This window comes from Geotrypetes seraphini, chromosome 3, assembly GCF_902459505.1.
Source record: "Geotrypetes seraphini chromosome 3, aGeoSer1.1, whole genome shotgun sequence".
In the NCBI taxonomy this organism is placed as follows: Eukaryota; Metazoa; Chordata; class Amphibia; order Gymnophiona; family Dermophiidae; genus Geotrypetes; species Geotrypetes seraphini.
The window spans coordinates 352319734-352336439 of NC_047086.1; the positions used below are offsets into that span (position 1 = coordinate 352319734).

The window sequence follows — 16706 nt, forward strand, 5'->3', positions numbered from 1 at the left end:
CCCGGATCTTCCCTGGAACCCTTTTTAAAAATCGGTATAACATTGGCCACCCTCCAATCTTAAGGTATTACAGATGATTTTAGTGACAGGTTACAGATCACTAACAGAAGGTCATCAATTTCATGTTTGAGGTTTTTTAGTACCCTGGGATATATACCATCCGGTTCAAGTGATTTATCACTTTAACTTGTTGATTTGTCATAGTATATCTTCCAGATTCATGAAGATTTCTTTCATTTCCTCTGTATCATCACTCTTGAAAACCATTTCTCGTTCTGATAGATCTCATACATCTTCTTCCATAAAAACCAAAGCAAAGAATTCAGTCTCTCTGCTATGGTCTTTTCCTCCCTGAGCGCCCTTTTTGCTCCTTGATCATCCAACAGTCCCATGGATTCCCTCACAGGTTTTCTGATTCTGATGTACAGTACATTGTTACTATGAGTTTTTGCCTCTTTGGCAAGTTTCTCTTTATATTCTTTTTTAGCTTTCTTTATCAGTGCTGTGCATCTGACTTGCCAGTGCTTGTATCTCTTATTTTCTTCATTCGGATCCTTTTTCCATTCTTTAAAGGATTTTTTTGGCTCTAATAGCCTCTTTCACCGGCTCTCATTTTTTCTTCTTTCTACCTTTGCTGATATGTGGCATACATCTGGTCTGGGCTTCCACGATGGCATTTTTAAATAACATCCATGCTTGGTTTATAGTCCTAACCTTTGAAACTGATGCTTTTAGCTTCTTTTTAACCATTTTCCTCATTTTTATCATGGTCATCCTTTCGAAAATTAAATGCCTCTACAGAAGATTTCTTTTGCAACATCACTCCTGGTACCAACTCAAATTTGATCACATTATGATCACTGTTTCCAAGTGGACCCAACACAGTTAACTCCTGTATTATACCTTGCATTCCACTAAGGACCAAATCTAAAATAGCTCCCCCTCTTGTCAGTTCCCAGACCATTTGCTCCAAGAAGCAGTCATTTATGACGTCTAGGAATTTTACCTCCCTAGCACTCCCTGATGTAACATTTAACTAGTCAGTGTTGGGGTGATTGAAATCGTTCAAATACCAAAGAATATGTCCTATATGGAAAATAAAGAGACCCCTCCACCCAACACTGCATGGCCTCACACTGCACACTCACACAGCTTAATTCAACAAACACACAAGAGAAGCGGAGAAAAAAACCTCAGTTTAGCTAAAAAACTGTGTTTATTGAATTAAACTTTGAGTGTGCAGTGTGAGGCCATTCAGTGTTGCGGGGTTCCTTTAATTTCCATATAGGACATATTCTTTGGTATTTTGAGTGATTTTTGTGTCCTTTCCTTATTTACATTTGGTAATTGAAATCACCCATTATTATACCATTACCCAATTCTCCAGCTTTCCATCATGTTTGGGCTCTGCAGACATAAGAACATAAGAACTGCCGCTGCTGGGTCAGACCAGTGGTCCATCGCACCCAGCAGTCCGCTCATGCGGCAGCCCCCAGGTCAAAGACCTGTGCCTTAACCGAGACCAGCCCTACCTGCGTTAGTTCTGGTTCAGCAGGAACTTGTCCAACCTTGTCTTGAATCCCTGGAGGGTGTTTTCCCTTATAACAGACTCCGGAAGAGCATTCCAGTTCTCTATCACTCTCTGGGTGAAGAAGAACTTTTTTACGTTTGTACGGAATCTATCTCCTTTTAACTTTAGAGAGTGCCCTCTCGTTCTCCCTACCTTGGAGAGGGTGAACAACCTGTCCTTATCTACTAAGTCTATTCCCTTCAGTACCTTGAATGTTTTGATCATGTCCCCTCTCAATCTCCTCTGTTCGAGGGAGAAAAGGCCCAGTTTCTCTAACCTTTCACTGTATGGCAACTCCTCTAGCCCCTTAACCATCTTAGTCGCTCTTCTCTGGACCCTTTTGAGTAGTACTGTGTCCTTCTTCATGTACGGCGACTAGTGCTAGACGGAGTATTCCACGTACCATGATAACCTTCTCCGATCTGTTCGTGATCCCCTTCTTAATCATTCCTAGCATTCTGTTCGTCCTTTTTGCTGCCACCGCACATTGTGCAGACGGTTTCATCGACTTGTCAACCAGTACTCCCAAGTCTCTTTCCTGGGGGGGGTCTCTCCAAGTACCACCCCGGACATCTTGTATTCATGCATGGGATTTTTGATACTGACATGCATTATCTTACACTTATCCAAGTTGAACCTCATTTGCCATGTTGCTGCCCATTTCTCGAGCATGGTTATGTCGCATTGCAGATCTTCACAATCCCCCTGCGTCTTCACTACTCTGAATAACTATGTATCGTCCGCAAATTTAATCACCTCACTCGTCATACCCATTTCCAGATCATTTATGAATACGTTGAAGAGCACGGGTCCAAGTACTGAGCCCTGCGGCACCCCACTAGTGACGTTCTTCCAGACCAAGTATTGTACATTTACCCCCACTCTCTGTTTCCTATCCGCTAGTTGAATTCACCAATAGATGCTTGTTATGCAGAACTTGATTGGAACTCTCTTAAAATTCCTGACTGGTGTCAGTTTAAAAAGCTTTATGTTAAATATGTAAATTCATATTATCCTTTAGACAAGTGTCCTCCGGTGGTTATGCAATATGCTCCGTTAAAATTTCAGAAAGAAGTTTATGACTGGCTATCTTCCCCATAAATATTGGGCATATTATAGTTACTCCAATAATTAAAATTTCAAAGGAATCTATTTTGCTTACTTATAATTATAGACCTATAGCAACAATTCTTTTTTTTGCTATGTTGAGGAAGGTTTAGTCCATCTACAATTGACAGATTATTTAGAACAATTTTCTGTTTTGCATGTATCCCAATCGGGATTTCTCCCACTATATCATACAGAAGCTGTATTAGGCTCACTCTTCGATCATCTGTACAAATTGTTCAGTAAATTTACAGGTACTCTAGTTTTACAATTTGATCTAAGCAGTGCATTTGATCTCTTAGACCACGAGATATTACTTAACTGCCTGGATGCAATTGGTATATCAGGCCAAGTATTCCAATGGTTTTGAGGTTTTTTACAAACCCATACTTATCATGTTTGGTCTGGATAAAAATATTCTAGTAAATGGAACAATCCATGTGGTGTTCTGCAGGGTTCCCTCTCTCCCTTTTGCTTTTTAATATTTATTTAGCCTCATTGGGGATCAGATTAACTACCTTAGGAATAAACGTTTATAACTATGCAGATGAAATAACTTGTTTCCTCTTTACCTTCTCAATGTCTATACAGGGTATATATTCAGTAATTTCCACTGTAGAGCAATGAATGAAGGAGTTTAAGTGGAAATTTAATCCAGATAAAACAATTTTTTTTTTCTTGTTACTCCATCTAACAGTATTAAAGAAGAGTTTTTGAAACAAATGGAATTCTATATCCAATTAATTCTGTTATTAAAATTTTTGGAATACGTTTAGACTGATGCTTTAGTTCATAAAAGCTTTTTCATGCAGTGGAAAATGTGTACAGTTAAATCTTACTTTGATTTTACTTCCTTCAGATTACTAGTGCAATCTTTAGTCTTGAACATATAAGATTATTGTAACATAATTTATTTAGCCGGCTATAAAATTTTTTTTAGCAGAATGCGTATTATTCAAAATGTGGCTGTTCGATTAATTTTCAACTTAAGAAAGACAGATCACGCAATGCCATATTATTGGAAATTGCATTGGCTCCCAGTGGAGGCATGAGTGATATTTAAATTTGGATGTATATGTTACAAGCTAACACACGGTCTAATACCTGGTTATCTTGTGGACCATTTAATGCTTGCAGAATTTAGACGAACATCACATAATCTCACTTTATTCGTTTTTCCCTTTGTAAAAGATTGTTTATATAAAAGATACTTTCATAGATTATTACCTTTTCAGGCTGGGATTTGGGATAAGAATTTTTAGTAATTTGATTGTAATTCAAATTCCTACCAGTACGTTAGGAAATTGTTGAAAACTTATTTGTTTGAAAAATTTCTGAGTCTAACTTTGTATCTCACTGTATTAGTATAATCTTTTATTTTGTTAACCGTGTCGAACTGTAAGGTTTTGCCTTATATAAATAAATTTTTATTTTATGTTATATGCCTGGCCCTGTGATAACAGGGTACAGAATTTAACTTCATGAGTTAATAAAGAAATTTTCCTTTACATTCTCTGCTTATGTTTGACTGTTTTTGTACTGGTCCAGATCTCAACCCACTCGAGCTCTTACAGAAGGTAAGATTATTGGTGCCAGGGAGAGAAGGGAGAGAGAGCATTACTGTACTTGGATATAAACCCTTGGTTTATATTTGAGTTAACTTTTCTCCCATTTTTTTTGAAGGGGGGGGAAATAAAAGGTTAACTTGGTTTATATTCAGATCGGTTTATATTCAAGTATATACAGGATACTGTATACATAACTGATATGGAAAAAGGAACAGCAAGTGAGGTGATCAAATTTGCTGATGACATAAAGTTATTCAAAGTTGGTAAATCATAGGAGGATTGTGAAAAATTGCAAGAGGACCTTATGAGAGTGGGAGGCTGGGCATCCGATGACAAATGACATTTAGGGCTTCTTTTACGAAGGAGCGCTATGGCCTTAACGCGTGGAATAGCGCGCGCACTAGCCGTTTCTGTCTTCTCTTGAGCAGGCGGTAGTTTTTCGGCTAGTGCGTGCTAATCCGGTGCATGCACTAAAAACACTAGCGCACCTTCGTAAAAGGAGTCCTTTATGTGAGCAAGTACAACATGATGGCTAAGAATTTTAGGAATTATTAAGAAAGAATTGGAGAACAAAACTAACAATATTATAAAGCTTTTGTATCACTCTGTGGTGCTACCATGCTTAGAATATTATGTGCAATTCTGGTTACAAAGAAAGATGACACAATGAGGAAAGGCTAGAGCTCTTTAGCTTGGAGAAAAGATAGCTGAGGAGAGATTTAGAGGTTTATAGAATACTGGGTAGAGTGGAACAGATAGATATGAATTGTTGTTTCCTCTTTCCAAAAATAATTTAATTAATATTTTCTACCCTGCCTTATGGCCATACCATCTAGGCAGTTTACAGGCTAAGAAAAGAATAGAAATAGTAAGGCACATAAAACAGTGTGGGAAAGGGGATAGAACTGCAATAAAAACAAGACAGATAGGGAGGTACAAATAAGAGGTAAATTCCAGTGTCTTTCAAATAAATTCTAGTGTCTTTCAAATAAATTGGGAGCTCAGCAGAAATTAACACTTACAAAAAGTGAAACAGTATATAACATCAATTTGTTCTTAAACACATCACTTAATACTCTATAAAACTCTATTTCAAATCCCATATCCCTCCCCCTCCCTATTCAATAACATTCATCAAACCCAAGAAAACATGAGTATAAACCCCCTCACATTGTTTATACTTAAAAAAACAAAATCCCCCCCCCATCCTGGATGTGCATATTTAAGGGAAAAAAATGATATTCATTAAAAGATATCCTTAAAAAGAAAAGTCTCTAAATCAATTTTAAATTGAGTAAGGGATGCCTTTATTCACAGGTGTGGGGACAATGGAGTCCATAATTGAGAGTCTCTGGTGTGCTGTTGGATTATCTCTTTATAATGGCACAGTCAGCTGATTTTGATTGAGGTCAAGGACTGGAGGGCATGTGATGCGCCATTTATAGAATTTGGTCCTTTATGTGTAACTAAGCTCTGAAACTTGTTGCCAGAGAATGTGTTTAAAGCAGCTAGCTTAGCAGGATATAAAAATGTTTTGGACAAGTTCATAAAAGAAAAGTCCATAAGCTGTTGTTAAGATAGAAAAATCCACTGCTTATTTTGGGGATAAGCAGCATAACATCTATTTTACTGTTTTTAGGATCTTGGATTGGCCACTGTTATAAACAGGATATTGGGCTTGAAAGGCCATAAATCTGTTCCAGTATTGCGATACTTATGTACTTAAGTCTTGTAGAATTTTGGCAACTTTCTACTGTTACCACAACTTAGCAGTGCTATTGCAATATGTCCAGTCTGTCCATATGCTTAGGCAGTTACAACCTCTGGAACTGAACACACTGAAGAAGTTCCTGTAGTGCCCCATTATCACATTGGTACTATACCTCCAATATCCCTCTGACTCTGGCCTCCACTTTATTACACTTTTTGACAACCGTACTTTGTGATCATGAAGCACAATCACAACTTAGATTTTTTTTTTTTGTTTCAGATTTTTGTATTTGTGAATTATTTTGGTATAACTATTTATGATTTTGATATTACTGTATTATTTTCATATAGACTATGATTATTGTACTATTCCAGTCTGGGTCATTTTTATTGGAAAGATTGGTAACAAAAGTTAATGAATACACTTCTGATTATTTCTCTCTCCTTACTCCCTCCCCCTCATTGGATTTCTTCACCCCAAATGCATGACTCAGCATTTCATTGAATTTTAACTTCCAAAATACTTGAATAGTCCAAGTTTTCATAGATTTGTTGTAAATAACGCTGATGGTACATAGTGGAAGATACATTTTGAATATTAAATCTAAATTCTCATTCTGTGTACCATTTCAAGGATGTTCTCTCAGTTGTAGACATTGTTGCATTTGTAATGTCTTGTGTGTGGAATTTTTTTTCTTATAAAAATATTAAACTAAAGTATGCACTAGTCAATCTATTTGGAAAATAACTTGCATTTAATTATTTTATTTTAAAACAGATTTATCAAAGTAGCTATTTGCACAATGAAATGAATAAAATTAGTTGTAAGAATACTGACAGACTAGTTGGATAGAAAAGGTACCCTTTTTATCTGGCTCCTGAATATTTTAATTTGTAAGTTTGGGGGATTTAATACATTTATAGCTGTCTAAAGATTATTTGTTATTTTTTTTAAGAGGTGTGAGTATTAATGTACTCAGACATGAAGCTGAATTCTATGGAATCACTCCTCTAGGTAAGCTTGCATTGCTTTATACTGTGTTCTCTGTATCCTAGTACACTTTTAGGACATGTGCACTTACATTCTAATAGCCTAGGATGCATACAGTACCACCTACCCTTCTCAACTCAGCTATAGTGTTTACAATGACTAAGGTTGTTGCAGTTCTTAAGGAGCTGTACTACTATATGAGGGAGAAGACTACAACCTGGCTCCTGCCTAGCAGCAAATTCCAAAAAGCCTAATTCAGCATTGGCCACTCTGCATTCCAACTATATTAGCATTCTGAGTGAAAGATTGAAGAGGCTGTTGGTTGCTGGGTGGAGGCCTAAGCTTGTTCCCACTATAGCAGCAAGATTTTCCTGTCTTGTCTATGCTCAGTGAGCCAACTTCAGGAGGTGATAAAGCTAGACACTACAGTTGCTGTGCTTGCAGTTGACCCCTTGTTTCTCTGTAATTAACCAGCTTTTTCTCTGGATTAGTTCTTATATCATGTTTGCATTTCATTCTATATCTTGACACTTTGGTTTTTCAGGATACTGGATTCATAGCTTTCATTCTTTTGAAAAAGTATCTAGTTTTCTACTCATTTTCTTTTTAGCTACTGTTTGGAAAGGTTTTCTAGTTATATCTTGAAGGTGTTATGGGAAAGCTTTGGAATTTCAGCTGGGATCCAGACTGTTTTCAGCACAGGTTTACAAATTTAGATAATTTTATTCCAATATTCTTTGTTTCTAAATGTGACTGTTTCACAACTTTAAGGGATGTAACCTTTCACTGTTTTTGAGCTATCACTTTATTTTGGCCCCCTATATAAAGCCGCATTAGGGTTTTTTATTGCCAGCCGCTGAGGTAAAAGCTCTGATGCTCATAGGAATTCTAAGAGCATCAGAACTTTTACCGCAGTGACTGGCAATAAAAAACCCTAATGCAGCTTGATAAAAGGGGGTTTCATTTGTTTTTTTTTATCAGATGAATTGGGATGTCATAGATTTTGTCCTAATATGTTGGCACAGAGTTTTCTCTTATCACACTACAGAGTATTCATCTTATAAAATGGCCAAATAGACATCCATGCAGAACAGAAGGGTAGCCTAATGGTTAGACCAGTTGATTAAGAATTAGGGGACCCAGGTTCAAATCCCACTTCAGCACCTTTTTAAGAAAAATTGTGATCCCTCCAGGAATAGAAAAATATCTATTGTACCTGAATGTATATCACTTCAATAGCCTTCAGGCTTGCAGGTGTCATGTATTCAGGTTTCTAGTGCAATAGGAACATAAGTCTTGACCAATGGTTTTAGCCCTCCTTGACTGAAAAGTGTGCTGAGAGCCTCATTTACATATTATTCTGCTCCGCCTCCCTTCACTCTGGGCTGTGCTGGACTTCAGTTTTTTTCTCTATATGCAAAGTTATAGGAGCTTGTCTGTTCTGCTTGTTCTTTCTAATTATTGTTCGTGTTTTTTATCCGATCATGAGACTTTTTGTTCTGCAGAGGCTCTCAGTTCCTCTGAGACATCTCTGGCCGCGAAAAGACACAGATTCTCAGATTAAAGGTCTGTAGTCCACAGGTTCCTGCTTTGCTGGATTCCTTTGTGGCCAGCTTGCTTCAACAGTTCGGAGGATCAGGGACTGTTCCCTTTGGAGCAAGTTCGCCCTAGGTCTCAGCCGAAGTTGGTTTGAGCGCAGGCTGTTTAGCTCCCATTGCAGCTTTGATCCTGGATCAGGATCGGCTGCATTCTTCCCCCCACAATGCAGGCTTTGGTGGGAGTCCGAGGGTCCACTCCCATGAGGGATCAGAACAGCAGTCCAAAGAAGCAAGCCGTTTTAATATTTCTAGGCTTCTCATACCCCTAGCAGTGAATAGCAAAACTCTATCCAATAGACAGCAAATTGCAGCAGCAATTTAATACGCCTAAGATGGATTCCTTGATGGCGAGAGTTACCAAGCGTACCTCTCTGACTTCAGGTTGGATTTTGTCATTAAAAGGCAGTTTGAGGCCACAGCACTCTGCTTGTTTGTTGCACAGGCATGCCACTTTAAACTAAACTGGGCTGTGGAATCAAACTATAGTGAAAACCCCCAAATTTGTTAACAGGGATGGATTATGTAGTGGATGCTCTTTATGACCTCTTGAGGGTCTTGAGCAAGGTTTTGGCATACACCATCTCTGCCCGCAGAATGCTGTGGATCAGGCAGTGGATGGGAGATTCGGCCTCCAAGGTGACATTGAGCAAGTTCCCGGTTAAAGGACTGTTGCTCTTTGGTAAGGGCCTCAACGATCTAATGGCCATTGTTGCAGATTGTAAGCCAAAGACGTTTCCAGGCAGGGAATTTTTGTGGCTTGAGGCGCTTTTGCCTGTTCTTGGGGGCACCCTCTAGTCAGAGGGCATTTCAGGGCCCTAGACAGAGATTTGGGAGCACTAGGCATCCGTAAGCATCTGGATCTTATTCCAGTGCTGTCTCCAAAAAGCAATAGTGCCAGGCCAGTTGTCTCCCTTCCACATGTGGGTTGGAAGCTGGTGGAGTACTGGGAGGATTGGGCGCAGATTTCCTCATACTGTGGGGTACTAGAAATCATTCAGGAGAGGTACAAACTGGAGTTCTTTCAGCCCCTCATGAATTCAGCCCCTGTTTGAATTCGCCAGTGGGAAAGCCAGAAAAAAAGTGGCCAGAGTACGAGTGACAGAGACAATTCTCATAGATCTCAGAGCCTTAGAAGCCATAGCACTCAAAGAATTGGGCTTGGGCAGAAACTCAGAATACTTTATCGTGCCCAAAAGAGACTCTCAAGACTGGAGATCAAACCTGGACCTCAAGTCCATCAATGCAGTTCTCAATATTCCACGTTTCCGCATGGAAACTGTCTAGTGCTGGGGAATTTCTTGTCTAGTTAGATCTATTAGAGACTTATCTGCATATCCCCATCTTTTCGGACCACAGGAAATTCTTGAGATTCCAATTCTGGAGCAGCATTTCCAGTTCTTTGCACTCCCATTTGGGCTGGCAACAGGTAATGGTTGTGGTGGCAGTGCTCCTCCACAAAGTGGGGATGCATCCTTACTTAGACGATTGATTGATAAGAGTGCCGACCCATGCCAAGGGACTCACAATGGTAAACCAAGTGGTCCAGCTATTGAAGGGGCTAGGCTCTGTGATAAACTTCAAGAAGAGTCACTTGGACTCGACAAAGTCCCTGGAATACTTGGGGGTCCTGTTCAACACAAGACAAAACAGAGTGTTCCTGATGAAGCATGCAGAGCAAAACTCAGCATTATCTTCTGCTACTAGGGTCCATGGTGATGACCCTCGCCCTGGGTGAGAGCACATTTGTGTTCTGTCCAGGAGGCATTGCTCTCACTGTGATTCTTCAATTGAATACACTGGATCTCCCTCTACCTTGGACATGCGCAGCCCTGCACAGCTTGAACTGGTTGTTGAAGCCACAGCCCCTGATCCAGGGTGTACCTTTGTGCATCTCCATGTGGGTGATCTTGATGACAAATGCCAGCCTATATGGCTGGGGAGCTCACTGCAAAGGGTGCCCGCTGCAGGGCTAATGGTTGGTCCATAAATCGCTTAGAGTTGAAAGTGATATGCTTAGCACTTCGAGTGCTGGAGAGCGTCCTGAAAGGCAAGGCAGTCCGAGTTTTCTTGGATAAGCCACAGTGGTAGCTTGTGCCAATTGACACCATTGAGATTAGAAGCCCAACTGCTGTTTCAGGGGGTGTGTGAAAATCCATCTATTGGCTCTCCCAGTGGCCCATGTAGCAGGTATGGATAATGTACAAGCGGACTTTGCGAGCAGGCAGACAGTGGATCCCGGTGAGTGGTATCTAACTCAGGAAGCCTTTGACAGCATAGTGAAACATTGGGGGCTCCCAACGTTTGATCTTATGGCATCAGCCAGCAGTGGGAAAGCAGCTCAGTTCTTCATTCAAAGATATGAGCCCATAAGTGAAGGTTTGTACGCACTGGTTCAGCCTTGGCCTCGGGTGAAACTCTTATATGTGTTCCCTTCATCGCCAGTGATAGGAAGAGTCTTCTAAAGAATAAGGTTCTTCCTGGGTTGAGTGATTGTGGTTGCCCTGGACTGGTATGAAGATGTGGTGTGCCTCCAGAGGGGCAAGGGTCTCACACCCTTGTCATCCGGGCCTTCTCTCAGGGCTTAGTGGCCTTTTAGGTTCCAGACTGTTATGGTTTTATGGCATGGCACTTGAGCGTGTGGAGTTAACGCACAAAGGCTATTCCAACATGGTCATAGCTACTTTGCTGAGAGCGAAGAAGCAGTCTACTGTAGCAGCTTTTGAGAAAGCTTGGAAGTATTTCCAGATCTGGTGTAGTCAGAGGCATAAGGACCCAACCAAAGCCCCAGTCCCATTGGTGTTAGCTTTTCTTCAGGAGGGTTTCAAAAAAGGCCTTGAACTGGGTTTGCTCAAAGTACAGATTGCGGGGCATTCAAGTAAACAAACGATGGCTTCATTCCAGATATGTCCAGATTTTTAAAGGGAGCCGTACACCTTTGCCTGTCAGTATGCAGCCTTTATCGACATGTAACCTTAATTTAGTGCTTGCTAGAGCTCTGTACGAACCTCAGGAAGAGGCGTCTCTGATGGACTTGACAGTTAAAAAAAACTATGTTTTTAGTAGCAGTGACCTCAGCCAGAAGGGTGTTGAAGTTACAGTCTCTGTCCTGCAGGAAGCCTTTTCTTAGAATCTCGGATGCTGGTGTTTCACTAAGAACAGTTCCTTTTTACTGAAGCTGGTTCTTAGTTTTTACATAAACCAGGAAGTGTGTCTCCTGGTCTTTTTGTCCACTGGAGCAAGGAAGGAGGACAAGGTTTTGAAATCCTGGATGTTCGGAGAGTTCTTCTACAGTACTTAGCCAAAACTCATATATTATTTCCATCTGATCATCTTTTCATGCTCCTGGGGGCTGCATGAAGAGGTAGGCCATCGTCAAATGCAACCATTTTCAGATGGATTCAGCTGGCAATTTCTTCAGCTTATATCTGGAGCGGAAAACAATCTCCCGTGGCCTTGAAAGCATACTCCGCAAGGGACGTTCTGTTGTCCTAGGCCAGCAATGGCGAACCTATGGCACGCGTGCCAGCTGTGGCACGCGAAGGCCTTGCAGCTAACACACGGGAAGGTCCGCAATAGAGAGCTGCACGGGTCGCGGGGATCCCGTGGGGACACCTCCGAGGGTCGCGGGGTTCCTGTGGGGCTGGATGTACTAAGTCGCGCGGCTTTTCTCCCTACCTGCTCTGCTTACAGCACAGAGCCGAACGGAAGTCTTCCCGACGTCAGCGCTGACGTCGGTAAACAAAGCCCTCCCTCCCTCCGACGTCTGCGCTGACGTTGGGAAGACTTCCGTTCGGCTCTGTGCTGCAGGCAGGGTAGGTAAGGAGGAGTAGCCTTGCGGCTCGAGTGGCTACCAAGGGAGGGGGGCGGTCCGCCGCGCCCCGTGTGCAGCACAGCCGGCCAGGTCCCCTTACTTTTGTGGAGCTAACCCGACCGACCGACAACAGCCCTGGTCCGACAAACCTCCCTGCCCTTAACCGCGAATCTAAATTACCTTCTTACAGCAGCTGTAAGAAGGAAATTTAGATTCGCGATTAAGTGCAGGGAGGTCTGTCAGACCGGGGCTGTTGTCGGTCTGTCGGTCGCGGAAGCGCCACAAAAGTAAGGGGACCTGGCCGGCTGTGCTGCACCCGGAGCAGGAGAGAAGGAGGGGGGAGAAGGACGCTGAAAGCACTGGGGAAGACAAAGGGGTGAAGAAGGACGCTGAAAGGCCATGGGGAAGACGGGGTGGGGGGGGAAGGACACTGAAAGCATTTGTGGAAGACAGAAGGTTGAGAAGGACGCTGACAGGACATGGGGAAGACGGGGGGGGGAGAAGGACGCTGAAAGCACATGGGGAAGACAAAGGGGTGGAGAAGGACGCTGAAAGGACATGGGGAAGATGGGGGGTGGGGTGGAGAAGGACGCTGAAAGGCCATGGGGAAGACGGGGGTGGGGGGTGGGGTGGAGAAGGATGCTGAAAGGCCATGGGGAAGACAGAGGGGGGAGAAGGACGCTGACAGGACATGGGGAAGATAGGGGGGGAGAAGGACGCTGAAAGGAAATGGGGAAGAGAGAGTGGGGAGAAGACGCTGGCAGGGAAGAAGACAGAGATGCCAGACTATGGGGGGGAGCGGAGGGAAGAAGATGGGTGCCAGACCAATTTGGAAGGGGGGGAGAAAGGGAGAGGCACAGTAACAGAGCAAATGGAAGACGCAGAAGGAAGAGAGACAGTGGATGGAAGGAACTGAATGAGAACATGAGGAAAGCAGAAACCAGGCAACAAAGGTAGGAAAAGAATTCTATTTCTTTTTTTCTTGCTTCAGGATAAAGTAGTATATTAGTTGTGTTGATAAAAATTTATAAACAAAAGAGGCTCTGGTAGAAACCCGTTTACAAAGTGTGTATTCTTCCCAATTAATATTTCCAAATTAATAAAGTCTTTTTGCTTATTTGTAAATGGGTTTCTACCAGAGCCTTTAATTCAGTAGCATAATTAAATGAAATAACTATTTCTGAAGTTTATAGGGACGGGCGGGGATGGAGGACATTCCTCGCGGGGACGGGTGGGGACGGAGGGATTCCTCACGGGGACGGGTGGGATTCCTCACGGGGACGGGTGAGACTTTGGCAGGGACAGGTGGGATTTCTGTCCCCGCGCAACTCTCTAGTCCGCAATTAAGATATGTGGCGCGGCGGGAGGCGAGTGTGCCGGTGTCTGCTTTGCAGCTCACCTGGCAACAGGGCCGGACTGGCCATTGGGAGGACCGGGCATTGTCCCGGTGGGCCGCGGCCCATCCTCCTGTGCTGGCTGCAGTCCTGTGAGTGGATGTTTAGCCTGCCTGTCTTCCCCTTAGTATCCTATGAGCCAGGCAGTGTGTGAGGGGGAAGTGGGGGGAGGAAGAGAAGCTTCACACTGAGTCTGTCACAGGAACTCAGTGAGGCTGTAGTGTGACTCCACATGTGACATCTGTAATCAGGAACAGTTCCTAGTGCTCCCATGCTAGAGAGGTGAGGATATGGGGGGAAGTTAATGTGTCTAATAATGTGCTCCTCTGTAAAAACCTCTGTATCTTCCATGGGGGACATGCTAAATTCGAGGGAATAAAAAAGCTGCTTATGATGATTGCATAGAGAAGTTCAGTAAGCTGAGAGGAGGGCTGGGCTCTCTGTGAACAACCAACACACTAATCCTCTGCGCTGTACCTTATGGAAAACTCAATATAGCAAAAAACAGTAAAGTGTATATGTGGCCCTTCACAGTGCTTTTGTAAACATCATAATAAAATAACAAAGGCTCCAATAATGAAAAATAAAAGTCCTTTTCCCATACACTCAGGTTGCACAAGTCCGGTTTTCACCCGGACAGTATATTTTTTGACCAAAACGGATGTCTACAATTAGTAAAATTCCCCAATCACATATTTTTTTATGGGGACGGATTTGTATACAGCACTTCATTAGATTTTTTTTATTATACAAATTTTATCTTTTTGTAGACTTGAAGTCTTGAACAAAGAAAATGAGTACAGCAAAAAAAGCAAAAACAGATAGTGGAAGACCATTCCAAGAGGCCTGGACAGAGTACATATGGAGTGATTGAACGCAGTGGGAAAGCATTGTGTATTATGTGTAATGAAAGTGTTGTGTCTCGCACATCAAGTGTCAAACGTCACTTTGAGACCAACCATAACAGTGTTGTTGAACTTGGTTTAGCTCAAAGAAAAGAGTTCCTTGTAGGAAAATTAAAGAAATATCACTCCCAGTCTCTTAGTTTTAGCAACTATCTTTCAAAAACTAATCATCTTACAGTTGCCAGCTTTCAAATTTCACTGTGCATGGCAAAACATGGTAAGCCCCTCTCTGATGGAGATTTTATCAAAAAGGCAATTTTGGCTGGGAGTAATTCACTCTTCCATGATTTCCAAAACAAGGATAAAATTGTGCAGCGCATCTCTGAGATGCCGCTAAGCAGAAATACTGCAAAAGATAGGGTTCTGCGAATGGCTGCTGATGTTAGTCAACAGCTTACTTGCGACTTACAAAAAGCACCCTTCTACTCCATGTGCTTGGATGAAAGTACAGATATTACTAACCATGCAAGACTAGCGCTCATTTTGCATTATGCTACTGGTGACATCATGAGAGAAGAGCTGGTAAAACTGCTGTCTTTGCCTGGAAGAACACAAGGGATAGATATCCACAATGCTGTGATGGAGGCTTTTTCATCACTAGACATAAGTCCAGAAAAAGTAGTTTCAGTTACTAGCGATGGAGCACCTAGCATGGTGGGGACAACATCAGGATTCATTCATTTCTTTGCTAAGGAAGCAAAATATCCACTGATTCAATTTCACTGCATAATGCTACACAAACAGAGGGAGGGAGGAAGATTGGTGGCTGCCGCGATGCTTCGAGAGCTGGAGGGAGGGAGATTGATAGCTGCCACGATGCTTTGGGAGCTGGAGGGAAGGAGGGAGATTTGTGGATGCTTCTGATACCTCTGGTGCTGGAGGGAGGGAGGGGAGGTTATTCGGTCAGAAGCACCACTTTGGTGAAACGTGCGAGACAATTTTTTTTTTTTCTGGTTGGTTGATAATGCTGGTTAGCTGAGATTCTACTGTGTATGTATGTATTTGAAGAATGGAGGATGGGCAGAGATGAGGAAAAGGTTAGACAGAAAGGTGCTCCAAGTTTCGAAGTTGAAATGCTGAATTATTCTTGCATGTGGTTGGATAACTTAAGGTGAAATACTGGTGCTTTGCTGAGGACACAGCCTGGTGCTCAAGATGGCGGCATACGTGTGACTGGAGTGGAGACAAAAAGAATATCAGGGAGCATCCAGAAGTATAGGGGGAGGGAAGAGGAGAAACCAGAGGGATAGAGCTTACAACAGGTAACAGAGAGAGGTCATACCTTTGCAGACCCATCAGAGCAAAGGTTGTAAAAGTAACCAGGAAATACTGCAATAAGACAAAAGATCCAAGCTTAGAAGAGGGGCTGGGGGAGAGGGGTCTTAGGAGAAAGACCACTAGAAACAGAGCTTGTACAGTAAGCTTGATCGTCCACAATAGTTTTAGAATGCAAATGTTTAATCTTGTGAGGTTTATATAAATCATGGTCCCCTTGGAACATAAACCTTCATGATCAGATAGCAGAGGACAGCTTAAGGAGTGAACCAGCAAAAACACTGCTGGTTTGCCCTTAAACAGCAGCTCCTGCCACTGTGCTGTTTTTTTGACTCCGCTGTCATTTGGATGTGGAAGGTTTTGAAATATAATACAGGTTTTGCCTGTTCTCCCATTTCAGTCCTGCTATAGTGTTGTTGGCAGTGGAGCTAGAAGAACAGCACAGCACCAGGATTGAAGAAACTAGCCCTTGCCACAGTCCCCAAGGATGGAGCTGAAAGTGGATTGATGGGGCTGGAAGAAGAGGCCTGAGGCATGGGAAGTGAGAAGGAATAGGAGGACAGATGATGCTAGCAGGAGGGGGAATAGAAAGGATATATGCAGGAGGAGATAGAGAGGGACAGAGAGACAAATGTTGATGAGGAGGAGGAAATGCAAGGACAGTGAATACAGAAGAATGAAATAGGCAGAGGCTGAAAAAGTGGAGAAAAAGGCAGGAGGGCAAGTAGTTGAGATATGGGAATATGAGAGAGCAGAGACTTAGTCCTAAGTAAAGTT

General features: G+C 42.4%; 1 protein-coding gene across 5 annotated transcripts in view; it reads left to right on the forward strand.

Moving 5' to 3' along the window:
• KCTD3 (potassium channel tetramerization domain containing 3) overlaps window positions 1–16706 on the forward strand; it is a 195812-nt gene that overhangs the window by 52469 nt on the left and 126637 nt on the right. For 4 of the 5 annotated variants that reach the window (XM_033937763.1, XM_033937766.1, XM_033937765.1 and 1 more), the window contains exon 5: window positions 6912–6970. The exons of the other annotated variant lie outside the window; for it this stretch is intronic. In XM_033937763.1, the coding sequence (XP_033793654.1) occupies window positions 6912–6970 (59 nt within the window). The remainder of the gene's footprint in view (window positions 1–6911; window positions 6971–16706) is intronic. 5 annotated transcript variants of the gene reach the window in all.